Here is a 17,238-nt window from a genome sequence, read left to right on the forward strand (position 1 = left end):
TGTTCCCGCAACACCCGTAGACTCTCTCTACCTTTGTTCTTCGTTTCTCTGAAGATCAGTCCCAAGCTTGTGTTGTCCAATAAAGGCGCCAATGCGCAGTCGGCGTCCGCGTTCCGCTCCTCATCTAGGGCCTGCTCTTCCACTGTCAAAGGTCCCGCGGGCTTGGTAAGAATGGTGGTTTTCAGCCCCACACCATGCATGCAGCAGAGCATTCGCTCTTCCCACAGTTCATACTCATCGGCCTGTCCGTTGAATGTGGGCCACCTGCTCTTCTTCCGCTCCATCTCCCTAGGTCAGTGGTTCTCAACCTTTTTGGGGTCCTGGACCCCCTGCGTATTTTTTATCTACCCTGAGGACCCCTCCACCTGATCTTGGGGGAGGGGGGTTGCAATTTGATAGAAACCGTAGAAACTGCATTTTAAATTGCATTATTCACTCTTTGGAGCAAAAATAAGAGCTTTCAGTTGTAACTTAGATATAGTTAACAAAACAGAATTCTTATGCAGTAACTTTCAGATATATGTAACAAAACAGAATATGTATTCAGTAACTTTCAGATATATGTAACAACAGAATTTTTATGCAGTAACTTTTAACAATGCAAACGTGAGCGAGATCTCTTATTAAAATACAATAAATTACACTTGTGAAACAGATGTAATTAGAGAAAAAAGTCCTGTTACCCTTTATAGTTTAGGTAGATAAAGGTCTCAGTCACATTTGAGTAAAATAATCCTATTTCTATAAATGTCATAGGATCTTTTTTTTAAAGATATTTTATTTTCACGGACCCCTTGCAATTACACCACGGACCCCTAGGGGTCCGCGGACCCCCGGTTGAGAAACACTGCCCTAGGTAGCGTTAGCTTAGCTTAGCGTTCCGTTAGCTTCCCGATAGCCTCTCTCGATGCTAACTAGCTTCACACTTGCTAACTTGCTACTCCGTGCTAACCTGCGCGCATCCTGCCATCCGAGGTTATCACACTTCGTGTACTTCTTTTATCAAACTACTAAATAATCCAACGTTATCTGGGCCCATAACCTGTTAGAAGACTAGACTAATACTCTATGTCTATCTCTGCGCAGATGAAGTGGATTATTAAACCGTTATAAAGAATCGTACTGACTACCGAACTTCTGCTGGAGGGAAAAATGCAGCCTCCGTTTATTCGGTCGTTTTGCGAGAAGAAGAAAATGAACAGCGTCTCAGTGACGTAATCAATCCACGCATGCAAGCACAACACCGCCCACTTGTGGACAAATAAAGTCATAAACAAAATAATAGTACACAGTAACACATAGTCATACAAATACACTGGTGTCATATCTCAACAGTACGATTGTACTGTCGACGAAACGCCAAACCGATTTGCGAATCAACGTTAGCTAACTTTGCTAGCCCGCCCACGGAGCGTTAGCTCGCTGATTGGCTCTTTAGGCGTAAGGTGGCTTTTAATAAGCAGGCCGCTAACTCTCAAGCACTGACCTTTACCCTCTCGCAGCTGATGCTTTCCACACGCTCTCACGCCACACGTCCATTTTCTCACGCAGTGAACACCAAATTCATAATTGATAACGCTGCGGCAAGGACAGACAAGACAGCACTCAATCTAACTAAGCTAGACTAGTGCAGGGGTTTTTTCTTGACTAAATCCAAGAGGTTAGGTGGTGCAGAAATGCAGGAAATTTGTTTTAAATTACAGGGTTGTTGTTTTTTTTTTTTGCCCTATGGGAGGACCCTCATACCCCCCCCCACCAATTATATATCTTTCCAAGTTTGCTCCCCCATTTTAAAACATAACCAGGCGCCCATGTGTATGTTTATGTGTGTGTGTTTCTGTCAGAAGCAGAGTTAAGGACACAGTCTGTGTTCGATCACTGTCTTGTTAAGAACTAATGGATCACACACCTGCCACTGTGCGCACACGCACGCGCGCGCGCGCACACACACACACACAACTACTCAGACACATACGCGCATGCACACACAACTACTCAGACACACTCACATGCACACAGCCAATCCCCTTTTTCTCTCACTTTCTCTGTCCCACACACACACTCTCTCTCTCGTTTTACTATCCTAATGAGGACCCCTCATTGACTACATTCATTTCCAAGCCCTTAACCCTAACTACACAAACTACATACCTAACCCGAACCCTTACCCTAACCTTAACCTAATTCTAACCTTAACCCTAAAACCAAGTCCTAACCCTAAAATAGACCCTTTCCCCTGTGGGGCCCCATAAAATGGCTACACAAGGTAGGTGGTTTCTGGTTTTTCTATCCTAATGGGGCCATTTGGTCCCCATTAGGATAGCTAAACATGTACACCCACCCCCACACACACACCCACACCATCAGCCACCCACCATATTCCCCCCGTTCGTCACAGCTGGGCCTGGGGAAGCAGTAGTGACATATGGGCCAACCAGCCTGCAGCATCGCTCAACTCAACATGGCAGGCTGAGCAAGAACGCCCTCGTCCAGCCTTCACATCTCCTCTTCCCTCCTTCCCCAGCACCTCCATCCTTCCGTTTCTACTCATCTGTCTCTCTCCCAAACCGTCACCACTCCTCCTTTTCCATTCTGTCACAACTCAAATCTCTCATCTCCCTTTTCTATTCCTCTCTTTGCATCCACTCCATCTTTCTTCCACCATACACACATCCGCACGCACGCATGCACACATGCACACACACACACACACACACACACACACACACACACACACACACACACACACACACACACACACACACACACTGTTCTTTATGCCAGGGAGTTAATTCGTCTGCATGATGTTTCCAAACTGAGGTTTGCTTTTTGTTATTGCCTAGATATTTTTTTTAATTTTCCCATTAATGTCTTTATGGGTGTTTAGTCCATCTGGTGTGCCATTTACAATTCAAAAAGAGAGAAACGTCGCTGCACCATTTAATTCAAAAATAGGTAGAAATTCAGAACCTTGAACCAAAATCCTGGTTGGAGGTTACGGATTATATAGTTCCAGCATTAGGATGTAACGTACACATTTACTAGGGATGCACCAATTTAACTTGTTCACTGCCGATACCAACTCTACATTTGAATCTATTGAGTATCAGCTGATACCAAGTACCAATCTGATCCATTACGTTTGCTGAAAAGTGCAGACTTGGACTATTAGTTTAGGCTCAATAGGTAAAATAATTGAGACAGAATCAGGTTTTTTCCACCGTTAAAGAAATACAGGCTTCCTCGTGCCAAAAATGTAGTAAATCAAGCCATTCTCCTTTTATTTATGAAATGTTATGCATGACTTTTGGCGGATGATCCGACCCCTAACGGGAGCAGCCAAAAGTAGTAGCAGTAGTAGTATGCATGACTTCTGGCATTGGATGTTAGCCTTGGGTAAAATGTCCAGTACAGACACTCCATTTTAGCCTGGTACCACTCTCAGACATAAAGGTTAAGGGGCATCCTTAACCTTTATGTTTGCGATCCTACCTGGAAATGACGGGGGTCAGTTCTGTCTTTGCAGATGTTGATTTTCTCTGTAATCGCTTGTGGCAAGACCAGTGTCAGGATTATTCCATGTCTTCTATCCTTATCATATCGAACAACCCATCAAGTGCTGCCACATGCTGGCTAATGAAAGCCCCCATCCCCGAGTGCAGGTCTTTGGTGGGGTGATGTGTCAGGGTGGAATTTTCTGGGTCTTTTGCACGAGTCACCCTGGTAGTGTTGAATTACTGTGGATTGGGGGGCACTTAGCGGGCTTTTGCTCAAGTGGATGTCAAATAGACAAATAATTATGTTTATGAATTGGAACTAGCTAGCGTTGTTAGCTAGATGACACATTTTAGGTCTGGAGCTGTCTGAGGACGATATATTTTATCACTCTCCATATCGCTCATAGTCGAATCAGTTCATCTGGACATAGCTTTCAGTGGGAGAACGTTTCATCATTCATCTAAGTGACTTCATCAGTCTCAGCTGACTGCAAGTATCCTCACTCTTATAAACAATATAGTTGCATAATGACCAAAAACCATCTATGCCACTGTGCTGTTTATAAGGGTTGGGATACCTGCAGTCAGCTGAGACTGATGAAGTCACTTAGATGAGTGATCTAACGTTTCTCCCAATAAACGTTGGGTCCACATGAACTGATTCACCTTGCTGTGATTTCCTTGCTTGGATTATTGAGCACGCATCAAGAGATACTCTAAAATGTTTGATCTCGCTTAGATTCTAGTTAGTGAACGAGCGTTGATGTAGCAATTGTACATGACTGTGTTCTTATGTAGTAATAGTAATAATAATAAGAAGAAGAAGAAGATGAGTGCTGCAACTACTACTATTACTAATAATAATATTAATAATAATATTAATACTACTATGCCAACTACTACTGTCACTACTACTACTAATAATAATGATAATAATAATAAACTTTATGTTTTAAATCAGAAAGCAACAGGCAAATGAAAATAATCACAAGATAAAGATACATAAAAAGACAGTTTAAAAGTGCTTTAGAATGTAATGCAAATTAAAAGCAATTTTGGAGCATCTTAGAAAATAGAAAATAAGAAAATAAAATATTACATCAAAAGGATGGATGTAAAAAATAATAAAATGAATAAAATGTAAATAAAATAATCATGTAAATAGGAATGCAAATGAGAGGACACACAGCAGTTTTGATGAAAACTATAAGGACATTTTTTATGTGTTTGCATATACCAAGCACACCTCCAAGGTGCTTATTTTATAACCGTCTCCCAGCTGTTGGATGAAGGAGAGTGTGGTCTGTCTGCTTCCCTTGGACTCCATGGTAACAGATGAAGACTCAAACCTGAAACATCATTTTAACTGTTCAAATTCCCCATCAACCGTTTTCCCTTCCATATTTGCAAAAAATGCTTCGATGAGATTACGAGTCTCATCCTCCCCCAGCCCTTCCCTCTGTCCCTTGATGCTTCATCCCCACGGTCAGAGTTTATTTCTGCATGATGCCAGCACTTTGCTAATTACCTGCATTTATAACACCATAAAGAAACATAGCCACTATAAAGCCAGGTAACAGCTTACATTGCTGATCAATGATGAATCGATGGAGGGTAATTTTTCATTGTGACCCGCTGGCTTAAAACATACTCAGTTGGTCAGACAGACTGCTTGAACTCTCCCCAAAACTATTTGAAATGTCCCTGTTAATCCGGTGAAGAGAAATCATTTTAGGATTGTTAAAGACAAGCCAGGCACAACGAGGCCTGAAACTCAAATTGAAGCGATGTCTTTGTGTTTTTGGCAAGACCGTATTTCTAAAAGTCATAGTTTGAGACAACTTTCAAGAGTTTTGTCCCAGATGGAGACATCCATCATTGAAAAAAGTGGCGTCTATTCTCTCTGATTGACAGTATTGAATAAAACAATAATTTCATAGAAAATGGTGGTGCTGTAGCAATAAAAAAGAAAAACATTGTTCTTAGATGGGAATAACCTTCGTAATTGACTGAATGCCAGTGCTTTTGCAGAAGTTCAGTTGAAGTTGGTGTTTTGTTTTTCAGCCAAGTTTGAACATAGAAGGAACTTGGTGATATGCTGAACATACAGCACGACTAAACAAAGACAATGGGCTCATTATGATTACAGGGAAATTAATGTGGTTGTTTGGGCCTTGAACACAGGACCATGACCCTTAAGCATGTGCTGCCTTAGTAAGTCATAATCACCACTGACATCCATGCTACTGTCCCAGTCATTGAAACTGAATAGCAAAATAAATAAATAAAACATCTGGGAAAACTTCCAGGTGTTGTTAATGGAAGAAAGCAAAATGATCATGGTGTCAACAGCAGTTTGTAGTACATGTAATTAAAGTTAAATTTCAGATTTTTTTTTTGAGAAAGGAAGCAACAAAATATTGACCAGATCTGCAGTTTGCTCACCATCCAGGACCACAATGGAAACACATTTTTTAACTTTATTTTGTTATCCTTGGCAATATGACACTATGTGTTAACAAATGTCAAAATAACTTAACTAAATTTTACAATTAATGAAACTGATTTTAGGGTTGTGGTTAATGATTTACACAGGATATAGATGCGGCCTCTGGTTTTTATTACTGAAGCACAGCCTGAAGACAACTTTTACAGATACGTTGAGAAATAATTCCCATAACTTTTCCGCCGGATAAATCAATTTGGGTACCAGCCAAATTGTCACTCCTTGGTTCCAAGGAGTGACTTGCTTGAACATGCTAGAGACCATCTTTATTCACAGATTGCATTCTGGACATGATTTAGGGTGGCACGGTGTCCGAACGGGTTCGAACCCCAGGCTGTCCCAGATCCTTTCTGTGTGGCGTTTGCATGTTCCCCCCATGTCTGTGTGGGTTTCCTCCGGGCACTCCAGTTTTCTCCCACCATCAAAAAAGAGATGCATGTTAGGGTTAATACTCCTGTCTGTGCCCCTGACCAAGGCAGTGGGAAGAAATAACTGGAGTTGGTCCCCGGGTGCTGCGCGGCAGCTGCCCACTGCTCCTAGCTACACAGCTAGGATGGGTTAAATGCAGAGAGTAAATTTCATTTGTGTGTATGTACAAAATAACTACTACTACTACTTTTGGCTGCTCCTGTTAGGGGTCACTACAGCAGATCATCTGATTCCATCGCCTCCTGTCCTCTCCATCTTCCTTTGTCACACCAGCCACATGCATGTCCTTTCTCATCACATCCACAAACCTCCTCTTTGGCCTTCCTCTTTTCCTCTCCCCTGGCAGCTCCATATTCAGCATCCTTCTCCCAATATACCCAGCATCTTTGCTCCACACATGTCCAAGCCATGTCAATCTTGCCTCCCTTGCTTTGTCTCCAAACCGTCCAACCTGAGTTGTCCCTCTTATATACTTATTCTTAATCCTGTCCTTCTTCGTCACTCCCAATGAAAATTTTAGCATCTTCGACTCTGCCACCTCCAGTTCCACCTCCTGTCTTTTTGTTAGTGCCACTGTCTCCAAACCATATAACATAACTGGTCTCACAACCATCTTGCAAACTTTCCCTTTAACTCTTGCTGGTACCCTTCCATTGCAAATCACTCCTGACACCCTTCTCTGGCCACTCCACTCTGCCTGCACTCTCTTCTTCACCTCTCTACTGCACTCCCCGTTACTTTGGACAGTTGACCCCAAGTATTAAAAATCATACACCTTTGTCACCTCTACTCCTTGCATCCTCACCATTTCACGGTCCTCCCTCTCATTCACGCATATGGATTCCGTCTTGCTCCTACTGCTCTCCAGTACATACCTCCACCTCTTCAGGCTCTCCTCAACCTACACCCTACTCTCGCTGCAGATTAGTGTCATCCGCAAACATCATAGTCCATGGAGACTCCTGCCTGATCTCGTCCGTCAACCTGTCCATCCCCATTGCAAACAAGAAAGGGCTCAGAGCCGATCCTTGATGTAATCCCACCTCCACCTTGAACCCATCGTTTATTCAAACCGCACACCTCACCATTGTGACACTTCCCTCATACATATCCTGCACCACTCCTACATACTTCTCTACAACTCCCGACTTCCTCATACAATACCACACCTCCTCTCTCGGCACCCTGTCATATGCTAACTCTAAATCTACAAAGACACAATGTGACTCCTTCTGACCTTCTCTATACTTCTCAATCAATATTCTCAAAGCAAACATCGCATCCGTCGTGCTCTTTCATGGCATGAAACCATACTACTGCTCACTAATCATCACCTCTCCTCATAACCTAGCTTCTATTACTCTTTCCCATATCTTCATGCTGTGACTGATCAGCTTTATACCTCTGTAGTTGCTACAGTTCTGCACATCGCCCTTATTCTTGAAAATTGTTACCGGTATGGTTCTTCTCCACTCCTCAGGCATCCTCTCACTTTCCAAGATTGTGTTAAACAATCTAGTTAAAAACTCCACTGCCATCTCTCCTAAACAACTCCATGCCTCCACAGGTATGTCATCAGGACCAACTGCCTTTCCACTCTTCATCCTCTTCATAGCTGCCCTCACTTCCTCCTTGCTAATCCACCGCACTTCCTGATTCACTATCCCCAAATCACCCAACCTTCTCTCTCTCTCTTTTTTCTTAATTCATCAGCCCCTCAAAGTACTCCTTCCACCTTCTCAACACACTCTCCTCTCTTGTCAGCACATTTCCATCTCTATCCTTGATCGCCCTAACCTGCTGCATATCCTTCCCAGCTCAGTCCCTCTGTCTAGCCCTGTGTTACTCTTTACGCAGCTCGCAAGCCGCATGTGGCTCATGAGACTTTGTTTTGTGCCTCATATAGATCCACTGATAACAATAAGAACATAGATATAACTTACTTCTATAGGTTCCGTTTGTGTCCTGTTTTAGCACATTGAAATGAATTATCCAGCAAATGGCAGCATACTGAAGATGAGTCAAAGAACGTAGGCTACGTAACAGCGTGGGATCATGGGAAGACGTATAGCCTATATGTGTAGCTTTGTATTTGCGAAATGTTTTGCAAGCTCTGTGGCTCTTTGAGGAAGGGTCTTACTCATAAGTGGCTTTCCTAAGAAAATTAGTGAGTACCACTGGTCTAGCGGCACAAGTCCTTTTTTCCTTCCTTAGTGTCCAACCTCTCATACAACTCACCATACACCTTTTCCTTTGCCTTTGTGCCCTCTCTCTTCGCTTTATGCTGCATCTCCTTGTACTCCTGTCTATTTTCTTCATCTCTCTAACCCACTTCTTCTTTGCCAACCTCCTCCTCTTTATACTTTGCTGTACTTCCTCACTCTACCACCAAGTCTCCTTGTCATCCTTCCTCTGTCCTGATGACACACCAAGTACCTTCCTAGCTGTCTCCCTCACTATTTCTGCAGTGGTTGACCAGCCATCCGGCAACTCTTCACTACCACCCAGCACCTGTCTTAACTCCTCCCTGAACTCCACACAGCAGTCTTCCATCTTCAACTTCCACCATTTGATCCTTGGCTCTGCCTTCACTCTCTTCCTTTTCTTGGTCTCCAAAGTCATCCTACAGACCACCATCTGATGTTGCCTAGCTACGTTCTGCCGTCTCTAATCTCTTTCAGATCGCGCCTTCTACATAAGATATAGTCCACATTACATTACATTACATTCATTTAGCTGACGCTTTTATCCAAAGCGACTTACAATAAGTGCATTTAATGTAGGAAATCAGGAGAACTACTTGTCATCAGAGGTCATAAGTGCATCTAAACAAGCATCTAACAGCAAAATCAGTGCTAAAGTAAAAGTGCAAGAAAGAGATTTTTTTTTAAACGAGTGAATACAGTAAGTGCCAAGAACGAGTAACAGGGTAGTAGTTCTTAAAGAGGCAAGTTTTCAACCTGCGCCGAAAGATGGGCAGCGACTCCACTGTCCTGACATCAGTGGGAAGTTCATTCCACCACTCTGGGGCCAGGACAGAAAAGAGCCATGACCGGGTTGATTGGCAGCAAGGGCCTCTGAGCGACGGGACAACCAGGCGTCCAGAGGCAGCAGAGCGAAGTGGTCGGGTGGGGGTGTAGGGCTTGACCATGGCCTGGAGATAGGAAGGAGCTGTTCCTTTCACTGCCCTGTAGGCTAGCACCAGAGTCTTAAACTGGATGTGAGCAGCTACTGGGAACCAGTGTAGGGACATGAGAAGGGGAGTTTTGTGGGAGAACATAGGGCGGTTGAACACCAGATGAGCTGCAGCTTTCTGAACAAGCTCCAGAGGTCTGATGGCCGATGCCGGGGCGCCAGCAAGGAGGGAGTTGCTGTAGTCCAGCTGGGAGATGACCAGAACCTGGATGAGCACCTGTGCCATCTCATTGGTGAGGAATGGGCGAATCCTCCTGATGTTATAGAAGAGAAAACTGCAGGAGCGAGCAACCGATGCAACGTTTGCAGCAAACGGGATGTGTACAGGGAGAAAAGGAGAGGCCCCAGAACAGAACCCTGTGGAACGCCTGTAGTCAGACTGCGAGGCTCCGACACAGATCCCCTCCATGTCACCTGGTAGGAGCGTCCCATCAGGTAGGTTGCAAACATTGAGAGTGCAGAGCCTGTGACACCCAGCCCCTTGAGGGTAGAGAGGAGGATCTGGTGGTTCACTGTGTCGAACGCAGCTGACAGGTCCAGGAGTATCAGGACAGAGGAGAGAGAGTTTGCTCTTGCAGAGTGCAGTGATTCTGTCATTGCAAGGAGGGCCGTCTCTGTCGAGTGACCCACCCTGAACCCAGACTGGTTGGGGTCCAGGACGTTGTTCTGGTGGAGGTACACAGAAAGTTGGTTAAAGACAGCACGTTCGAAAGTTTTGGATAGAAAGGGAAACCGGTCTGTAGTTTTTGACGTCAGAAGGGTTAAGTGATGGTTTCTTGAGAAGGGGGGTGACTCTAGCAGTCTTGAAGGCAGATGGAAAGCATCCTGCCTGGAGGGAGGTGTTGATTAGGTGGGTTAGATAGGGAAGGAGTTCAGGTGCTATAGACTGAAGAAGAGGGGAGGGGACCAGGTCAAGGGAGCATGTGGTGGGGCGACTGGATGTGATGCGGATTAGAACCTCGTCGGGGGAGAGGGGAGCGAGGTGGGATAGGTTGGGATGTGGAGAGGTGAGGGAGGGTGCAGAGGGTGGGATAGTGCAAGCAGCAGTAACCGGGTGGTGAGAAAAGGAGGATCTGATGTTGTTTACCTTCTCGTCAAAGAAGTTAGCGAAGTCATCAGGGAGAAGGGAGGAAGTAGGAGGAGGAGGTGGGGGATGAAGAAGTGTAGAGAAGGTTTCAAAGAGTTTCTTAGGATTAGAGGCAGAGGATGAGATTTTAGAGCAATAGAAGGCAGCCTTAGCAGCAGAAAGGGAGGAGGAGAAAGTGGAAAGAAGAGAATGAAAGTTGAGGGGCAGGTGGAGTTGGGCATGCAGGCCTGGAGGTGAGGGGACAGAGATTGTCCAGAGAAGAGGAGAGGGTAGAGAGAAGAAGATCATTAGCAGTGTCAGGGGGTAGAAGAGAGAAAGATTCAGGTGTAGGGAGGATAGATGTAACAAGAGGAAGAAAGATCAGTGGTGGAGAGAGAGCGGAGGTGTCTACGGGTGGAAACCATTTGGGTAGGGGAAGGAGCTGAGGGGGGTGAAGAGAAGGAGAGAGAGTAGGGCATGAAATAGTGGTCAGAGAGCTGGAGGGGAGTAACAGAGAGATTGGAAATAGGACAGATTCTAGTAAAGATAAGGTCCAGCTGGTTGCCGGCCTTGTGGGTAGGAGGTGAGGATGAGAGGTGAAGGTCAAAGGAGGAGAGGAAAGAGAGAAGAGGACCTAGCTTGTTAGTGTGGATGTCTAAGTCACCAAGAAGGATAAGTGAAGAGTCATCAACAGGGAAGTGCGAGACAAGTGTGTCAAGCTCCCCCAGAAACTCACCAAGGGGACCTGGTGGGCGGTACACAACCACAGTGGTGAGTTTGACTGGATAAGAGACAGTAACAGCATGAAATTCAAAAGAGGGCGGAGAAAATTGTGGAATGGAAACGAGAGTATTTCCATTTCAGGGAGATTAGCAGGCCAGTACCACCACCCCGCCTCCCAGCTCTGGGGGTGTGAGAAAAAGAGTACACATCAGACAGAGCTGCGGGTGTGGTAGTGTTTTCTGGCATGATCCAGGTCTCAGTTAGAGCAAGAAAGTTGAGGGAGAGCAAGGATGCGTAGCCTGAGATAAACTCAGCTTTCGGCACCGCAGACTGGCAATTCCAGAGCCCTCCCATCACCGCTTGCTCAACGTGAGTGGAGAAAGTGGGATAGATGAGATTGATAGGGTCACAGCGCCTAGGAGTGACCCAACGTCTATGCCAGCCCCAGGAAGAGGAAAGGACAGGATTGCGAAGGAAACACATAGTCTATACTAGGTACACAAAATACAGATGACTGACTGGATCTAAAAAGAGCAGTCCGTGCTTGACGAAGTCTTGGCTTGAAAAAGTCGCGCTTGCCTTTGTTCACTCTAGCCTTCATTCAACCTAGGTTTGTTTGCCTGACGCTTGGAAGCTAATGCTTCCAAGTACCAGCAGTGGTTTAAAGAACACTGATTGCTAATTGTCTGCCATGAGTGCAGGCCACACCATGGCCACTTAACACCCAATTGGCCAAAGAGGTACACTGAAAATAGGCTTATTGCGCAGAAACTGGACACTTATGTAAAACTCTATCAAACCTCACACAATACTATTAAAACTGCAAACAGCAAGTTACCAAAGAATATATTTATAAGCTAAAAGGATAACTAAGTCAAAACAGCTAGGCAACAAGAAATATTTAAGGGCACACTAGATGAAAAACAGCTACAGCTAGAATAAGTAAATAAGACAAGTAAGTAAATAGAATAAGACAGCTATAGCTAGAATAAGATCCCACTAGGAACCAGCAGCAGATGTATAGACAAAAGGACTAATGCTCAAGCAGCTGGAATAAGACTAGTAGCGACTAGTAGCAACTTGTTAAGCAAGAAAGATGATACTTACTCTATTCTATATGAACCAGCAATTCAGAATCACTCCAGAAGTTAAGATGCACAGTCCACCTGTGTGCACTTTCCTCCACTCTTGTACGTCACCATGTGTTCCTCCCTCTTCTTGCAATATGTATTCACCACAGCCATTTCCATCCTTTTCACAAAATCCACTACCGTCTGTCCTTGACACCATACCTACCCATCACCTCCTTATCACCTCTTTTCCCTTCACCAACATGCCCATTGAAGTCCGCTCCAATCACCACTGTCTCCTTCCTGGGTACACTCTCCACCACTTCATCCAACTCCTTCCAGCATTCTTCTTTCTCTTCCATTCACACCCAGCTTGCGGGGCATATATGCTGATAACATTTATCAATAAAAGTTCGATTTACAGCTTCATACTCATCACTCTGTCTGACACTCTTCACCTCCAGCACACTCTTGACATACTCTTCCTTCAGAATTACCCCAACCCCATTTCTCCTCCCATTTGCACTATGGTAGAAGAGTTTGAACCCACCTCTGATGCTCCAGCCTTACTCCCCTTCCACCTGGTCTCTTGCACACACAGTATACCTACCTACCTTTCTTCTTTCCATCGTTGAGCCAGCTCTACCTTGATCAGTCATAGTGCCAACATTCAGGGTTCTGACTCTCACCTCCACACTTCTACCCTTCCTCTTCTCCCGCTGCCACTGGACATGCCTTCCCCCTCTCCTTCTCCTTCCCCCAACAGTAGCATAGTTTCTACCGGCACCCTGCTGGCCAACAGTACCACTGGTGGTCGTTGGTAACCCGAGCCTTGACCGATCCGATATGGAAATTGATTTATGGTCCGCGTATTTGATTTGGCAAAGGTTTTACACCGGATGCCCTTCTTGATGCAACACTGCCCAGTTATCTGGGCTTGTGACCAGCACTAAGAATGCTGGCTTGTGCATCCACAGTGGCTGGGTTTATGTACAAAATTACTAATAAAGAGTGTTCTGTTCTATTTGAGCTTGAATCATTCCTACACAGAGATATGAACCCATTACTGACATCAGCAGAATGAGTAGAAAAATTAACAGATCCTTACAAACAAGTGTCAAAACAGGGCATGAAATTGTTAATATCATGCTCACAGCATATACAGTATTAAGAATAGATCAGCTAATGGAACTCTTGGTACATTATTACTCGAACAAAGTTGCAAGGTGACTCAAAAGAAACGTTGACATGCTCTTGACATGATGGTTTTGGACTCATAAGCAATACCTATACACAATGAATTTTTCATTGTGGAGTCTGCAATGCAGCATATCCCAAGCATCTTATCAGTGTGGTATAATCGGACTTAAGAAGGAGTGTGTAGCCAAACTAAGCCTGCTGATTGATGATGTTGGTTGGTGATTCTAAGTTGAGACTGGACTGACTGTAGATAACTCGGTGATTGATTGCATTTGTGTGTGCATGTATTGCACCAATGTGCGTATTAAATTTTAATGCACTTTTATACAGGCACACTTAAGTACATAGACCACAAATAGTCTTTACTGCATAGATGCACTCCCAGAAACAGGGAATACATGCATGTACACAGAAGAAGCAGGCTCTCTCTCATTCGCTAAAGCTGATAGGAGCATGCATGTTTCTTTTTCCATTTTCTTGTGGGACATGTGGCTTGGAGTGACCTGCCGGTGTCTCTCTTTGTTATTGGCCTGGACCCAAAGTTGCCCCAGGCTGCACTATCTTCCACTGCATCCTGCAGTTCACACCACCCTCTGACATTAGCCCTGTGTGTGTTCACCCTCTCTTTTATGCTCCAAAATGACGTTGCTATAAATGGCTGGTATTGTCAGGACATGCTGCAGGGTTGTGCCGTATCAGAAACCATACTGCTGTAATAGTCACCACTTACTTCTTTATTTGACCCCTTGCATGCTGGTAAAGACACAGAGAGCATAGTGCATGGACATGAATCTATCTTTGCTGATTTACAAAATACTTTGACTTGATAAATAAAACTATTTCCTTGAATTTTGTACAAACATTTTTTTTCAGTGTTATATATTTGATGTTGTATCTAACTTTCTGTTAGGGCCTTTCATTTCTTTGTGAATAAGGATGTAGCACTGTAAATATAAAGATGACAGATACCGGTAAAGATTTTTATTCTGTGCTTTATAGCATAAGCTATATTTCTGTGACTGTAGGCCCCCCAAACACAAACCGCTGGAGTGTTTCAAATGCAGTATCTCTGATTAGTGTGATACCCTCTCTAATTCATTTTCCCTCAAGTCTCACTTTTATGAATCTGGGGACTTTGGGGCTGAATGCACCGGTGCAGTGAGGTATTTGTTATGTCTTTACTCCATTCTATGTCTTTACCACCAGGAAAATATCAACCTGTCTTTGTTTTGATAACTTTTCTCACTCGCTAGCTGAATCAAATCAACTTGGCTTTTATTCATGTTGAATACCTAGTATGTGCCAGGGCAAGATGGGATGCAAAACCGGTGGTTTGTGGTCTCGCGTCAGAACCCCTGCATACCTTAATATGACTCAGTGCAGCTATAGATACTTGCTTTAAAATGAAATTTATCAATGGTTTTATCTTTGAAATATCTATCTGTTTATCATGGACTGTGGGAGGAAACCAGAGCACCTGGAGGAAACCCACGCAGACATGGGGAGAGGTTGATCTGGGATGACCCCCCCCAAGGTTGGACAACCCTGGGGTTTGAACCCAGGACCCAGAACTGGTTTCCTCCCACAGTCCAGAGACATGTAGGCCAGGTGAATTCGCCATACTAAATTGTCCCTAGGTGTGTATGTGTCGGCCCTGTGATGGACTGGCGGCCTGTCCAGGGTGTCTCCCCGCCTGTCGCCCAATGACTGCTGGGATGGGCTCCAGCATCCCGTGACCCGAATTCAGACAAGTGACTTGGATAATGGATGGATGGATGGATGGATATAATGGACTAATATGACTAACTTTCTCTTCTGGGTTTGAAATGTTCTTAATAACCTTTTAGACAGAACCCATTTTTCAGAATTTTGGGAATTTGTGGTGGTTTCGGCAATAGATGGAACTGCCTCCTGTTCACTGTGTAGCTTGAATCTAATGTAATCTATGCTAATGTAGATATGAAGTAAGCAAGTTTAGTAGACATCACCTGTCCAAAAGAAAGTGAACTAGTTCTGGATTACTTTTTATCTCCAAATCTTCTTTAAAATTACTCCATCTATCAAATGCGGACCCAAGAGATAGTCTTGTTTTGGCACGCTACCTTCATAATTTTACTTTCACACTCTCTTGAGGTCTTTTATTTCATACAGAAGATGAAGCAGCAGGACTGGATTTTGCTTTCGCTTTCTACAGTGCAGTGAAATCCTGTGCAAGTGCTTGTTTGCAACACTCCTTTATACAAAGTAAAACGCAAATTCATGTGCGGACCTACATTTTGTTGCCATTGTACCAGTCATTCACAGCTAATTAGAGTGGACGATCTGAGGGGTCTTATGTTATGCAGTTTGCGTCACTGAGAATTGGGGCAACCAACTCTAGCACTCACAGCACCTAAATGCCATTATTTTATCATGCATATTGCCCCTATGCAGCTTTGACGTCTCAGTTACAGCAGTTTTACCAACTGTCTTTCCCTGAAACTTTACATCTAGTCTGCTCTGGTGGAGTTTAATGTCAAACCTGTACTTCCTTCTATAAAATAGAAAGAGTGAACGGTGTATATAACTCTGTGCATCAGTGTGTTTACATGCAAGGTGAACATTTGATTTTAATCGGATTAAGACATAATTTAATTATTCCAACTGCCATGTAAACACCTTAATCAAGCTATCAAATTAAGGTCTAAATCGATAGAAACACAATGTGATTAACAGAAGGAGATTTTTTTTTGTCAATCATTCCATTTACTGTGCTTTGTAAATACCATAATCTGAGTTGCTTTGGAAAAACTGGTTGTATACATGCACCAAAAAGTTACCGGCATCTGACCTGGATTTGTTTTTGGATACTGATCCTGTTAGCCAGCGCCTCAACCATACAGCTGTGTATTGCCTCCTCTTTTTAAGAGGTAGTAAACAGCCATTTCTGGAGCAAGACAAGCAACATTCATGATCAGTAAGGTGAAGGGGCTTAATGTCCTCAAGTTTTTGGATGGGTGAAAGACCAGAAACTCAAACATTTTTCAAAAAGTCTTGAAAATTATGTTGGAAGTGGGGTCTCATGCAGTGTCATTTCCGTTCCATTGTTTGACTATGCAATGAGTCTTGTAAACTCAGATTATTGTTACAAATACTTGAAGATACCTTAATTGTACTATCACCTTAATTCGATTGTCACCTCAATCAGATTATTGACTACATGTAAACATGTTTGAGTGTGTGTGTGTGTATGTATGTGTGTGTGTGTGTGTTCGTTGAGTGTACTGACTTCTTGCTCTGTGTGTGTGTGTGTGTGTGTGTGTGTGTGTGTGTGTGTGTGTGTGTGTGTGTGTGTGCGCGCGTGCGTGCAGGTACACCCTTTGCTGATGCGCGAGAGGCGCTCTGAGGCCCACAGGAACAAACTCCTGAGGCGGACAGTCAGCGTCCCTGTGGAGGGCCGGCACCATCCTGAGATGGGTGAGTTCCATTCCCACAATTATTTCTGCTGAGAATTTAACATGGTCAATACGTAGGCTTTGGCAGCATTCCCTGATGTAGCCTGCTTTCATGCCG

At 44.1% G+C, this 17,238-nt stretch overlaps 1 protein-coding gene across 1 annotated transcript in view; it reads left to right on the top strand.

Annotated features, from left to right (window-relative positions):
• syngap1b (synaptic Ras GTPase activating protein 1b) overlaps window positions 1–17,238 on the top strand; it is a gene marked incomplete at its 3' end in the record, with an annotated part of 199,681 nt that overhangs the window by 17,990 nt on the left and 164,453 nt on the right. Inside the window, exon 2 of the mRNA XM_056286999.1 lies at window positions 17,037–17,142. Within this exon, the coding sequence (XP_056142974.1) occupies window positions 17,037–17,142 (106 nt within the window). The remainder of the gene's footprint in view (window positions 1–17,036; window positions 17,143–17,238) is intronic.

This window comes from Lampris incognitus, chromosome 9 (assembly GCF_029633865.1).
Source record: "Lampris incognitus isolate fLamInc1 chromosome 9, fLamInc1.hap2, whole genome shotgun sequence".
Lineage (NCBI taxonomy): Eukaryota > Metazoa > Chordata > Actinopteri > Lampriformes > Lampridae > Lampris > Lampris incognitus.